Consider the following 2,425-nt stretch of genomic DNA (forward strand, 5'->3'; position numbering starts at 1 on the left):
TGGGTGATTAAAGAATTATTACATAAAGTTGATTTTGGACCTCATTTGTCACACCCAGGCATCCCACCTTTTGGCAAATGCTCATGAAGTAATTCCTCCAAATACAACTTTATGAGTCTAATATAATCATGAATATTCGCATATTTTCTCGAAAGTTTATAAAAGTTATCATGAAGTTTCTCAATGAAAAGTACAAATCGATTTTAGTGCTAGAATATATCTTCAACGTAGATCTAATACGTACGAACAGTATCTGTTACACTCCAGAAATTGCTTACTTTTCTTAAAACGCTAAGTCTAGGTTTTGTAAGTTGACTGAATAATAGGGATGACTTCTCGTAATTGGGTTATAAGAATAATTTCTAGCTTTCCAGGGACACTGAATCAGCACCAGACTTTTCCAGCTTTTTTTACGTTTCTATGACCATTTGCAATAACTGACAATGTGACTGATTTCTTTACATTCATAATTGTGTCCGCGCATATTTCCTACACAAAAACTAAGAATGAATGTTTTAGCTGTCATTATTTTTATTCCATACAAGAAGTTTATCTCTACCCATATATTTACACAGTTTTGTGGTTTTTTAAATCGCTTATATTATATCTTTTTAGTTGTATGCAGGCTGCCACAGACACAGCATGATTCATGAACAAACGCAGAGTAACTTTCTCTTGTTTAATAGTAAAATAAGAGCTAACGCTGATCGTCTTTAGTTAAAATATGCAGATGTGCATCTTTCTTCTCTTATAACTTGACTATTACTACTACCGCAGATTTAAGATTTCTCATGGTAAAAGACATGATATTCGTAGTCAGTTTAACACAGAATTTGGAGAGATCTGTCGTGCCTTTTTTAAAATAACAATCATCTATTCATAACTTTGTAACTAAAATAGGACAAATTAGGTACTCTACAAACACTTGTCTAGAACAAAAACTAACCATTCTAACGCAGAATAAATCTCAAGACATTGAGCTTTTAGTACATTCGCGTGTTTGCTGTGTGGGATGGGGAAGAAGTATAGTCAAAAGGCAGTGTATACAGACCCGGTAACCGGGAACAAAGTCACAAAATATACACACCCGGTAGAGGAACTCTTTTGTGATTTTGGAAAGTTTCAGCGCCCTCTTGGCTCAGGGTAGACCCAGGTTCTTCTAGATCTATGGCCTAGGTCTAGATCTAGACCAAGGAGATTAAAAAAGTTCTACGCTCCTTGATCTAGACAGACAGACATAAATCATTGATCTAGTTACGAGGCTAGCCTAGATCTAGATTCTAGATCTAGATCTCTAAATGAAGATTGCGGATGTCTTTTCGATGAACGATTGTTTTTCCTCTGTTTTGGAGTTGGAGGAATCACAATTTGAAGAAAAGAAAACAATGTCATAATTTCAATCGAGCAGTCTCTCTCTCTCTCTCTCTCTCTTCTGTCTCTGTGTACCGCTCGCATTCTTTTTCTTTGTCTCTCTCTTTCTTTCTCCCCACTCCCACCTATTTCCAACTCTATCTTTCTCTTGTTCCCTCCTGCCAACTGGGACATGTCATCTAGCACTTCCCCCTGCTCTCTCTTTCTCTCTCTCTCTCACACACACACACACACACACACACAAACACATACACTACCGGGTCTGGGCGCTGAAACTTTCCGAAATCACAAAAGAGTTCCCCTACCGGGTGTGTATACCTCGTGACTTGGTTCCCGGTTACCGGGTCTGTATACACTCCGTAGTCAAAAATGCGAACTTCTCGACCGACACCGGCAAAGTGGCCTCAGGGCTCATTAACCCCGTGACCCCGAGCCGGGGAGCTCCGGCAGGCTGCTGAGTCACGCGAACTAAAAGTAACAGAATCGGGCTAAAAGTGACGCCGTGTCTCGCGCTACTCCTCTTTCTCTTTCTCTCTCCACTGCCCACAGACAAAATTGGGCGTACACTTTTAGTAGGCTACAGTTGTAATGGAACGTTTGTTCATGGCACAGAATTCTACAATTTTTCTGTTATCACAGTGTAGAATTCTGTGGTTTAGGTTGAACGCAAAATTTGGTGAACGCGCACCGGGTGAGAATAGCCACAAGACTCGCCTGCACTATTCTCACTCCGGGTGAGAATAGAGGTGGCCCTTCACTTCAGTCCCAGTCCCACTGTCTTACCGATCCCAATTTGTGTCCCAACGGACACTTGGTTCGTAACTTGTTGTCCAAGAGGCATGAAGTACATTTTCCCCTTTCCATTTGTAGACAACAACTCCCACGAAAACAACAGCAACAACTTTCAGCGCACGCTTCGCTACGTTTGAAAATGTTGCAAGCCGACGAAAAATCTTTCGTCTGTCGTCCATGACGGTTATTTTGATAATGCTCGACTATCGTGTACTTCGGATTTCGTCTTTTAGCTCCATCGTGTAATGTAAGAATCATGATA

General features: G+C 40.5%; 1 protein-coding gene across 1 annotated transcript in view; it reads right to left on the reverse strand.

The window, feature by feature from the left end:
* Positions 1 to 2,359, reverse strand: part of LOC101854215 (serine/threonine-protein phosphatase PGAM5, mitochondrial) — a 13,493-nt gene extending 11,134 nt beyond the window's left edge. Inside the window, exon 1 of the mRNA XM_035973228.1 lies at positions 2,155 to 2,359. Within this exon, the coding sequence (XP_035829121.1) occupies positions 2,155 to 2,342 (188 nt within the window). The 5' untranslated portion in view covers positions 2,343 to 2,359. The remainder of the gene's footprint in view (positions 1 to 2,154) is intronic.
* Between the last annotated feature and the right edge of the window lie 66 nt (positions 2,360 to 2,425).

The sequence above is a fragment of the Aplysia californica genome, unplaced genomic scaffold (genome assembly GCF_000002075.1).
Source record: "Aplysia californica isolate F4 #8 unplaced genomic scaffold, AplCal3.0 scaffold01069, whole genome shotgun sequence".
Classification (NCBI taxonomy): domain Eukaryota; kingdom Metazoa; phylum Mollusca; class Gastropoda; order Aplysiida; family Aplysiidae; genus Aplysia; species Aplysia californica.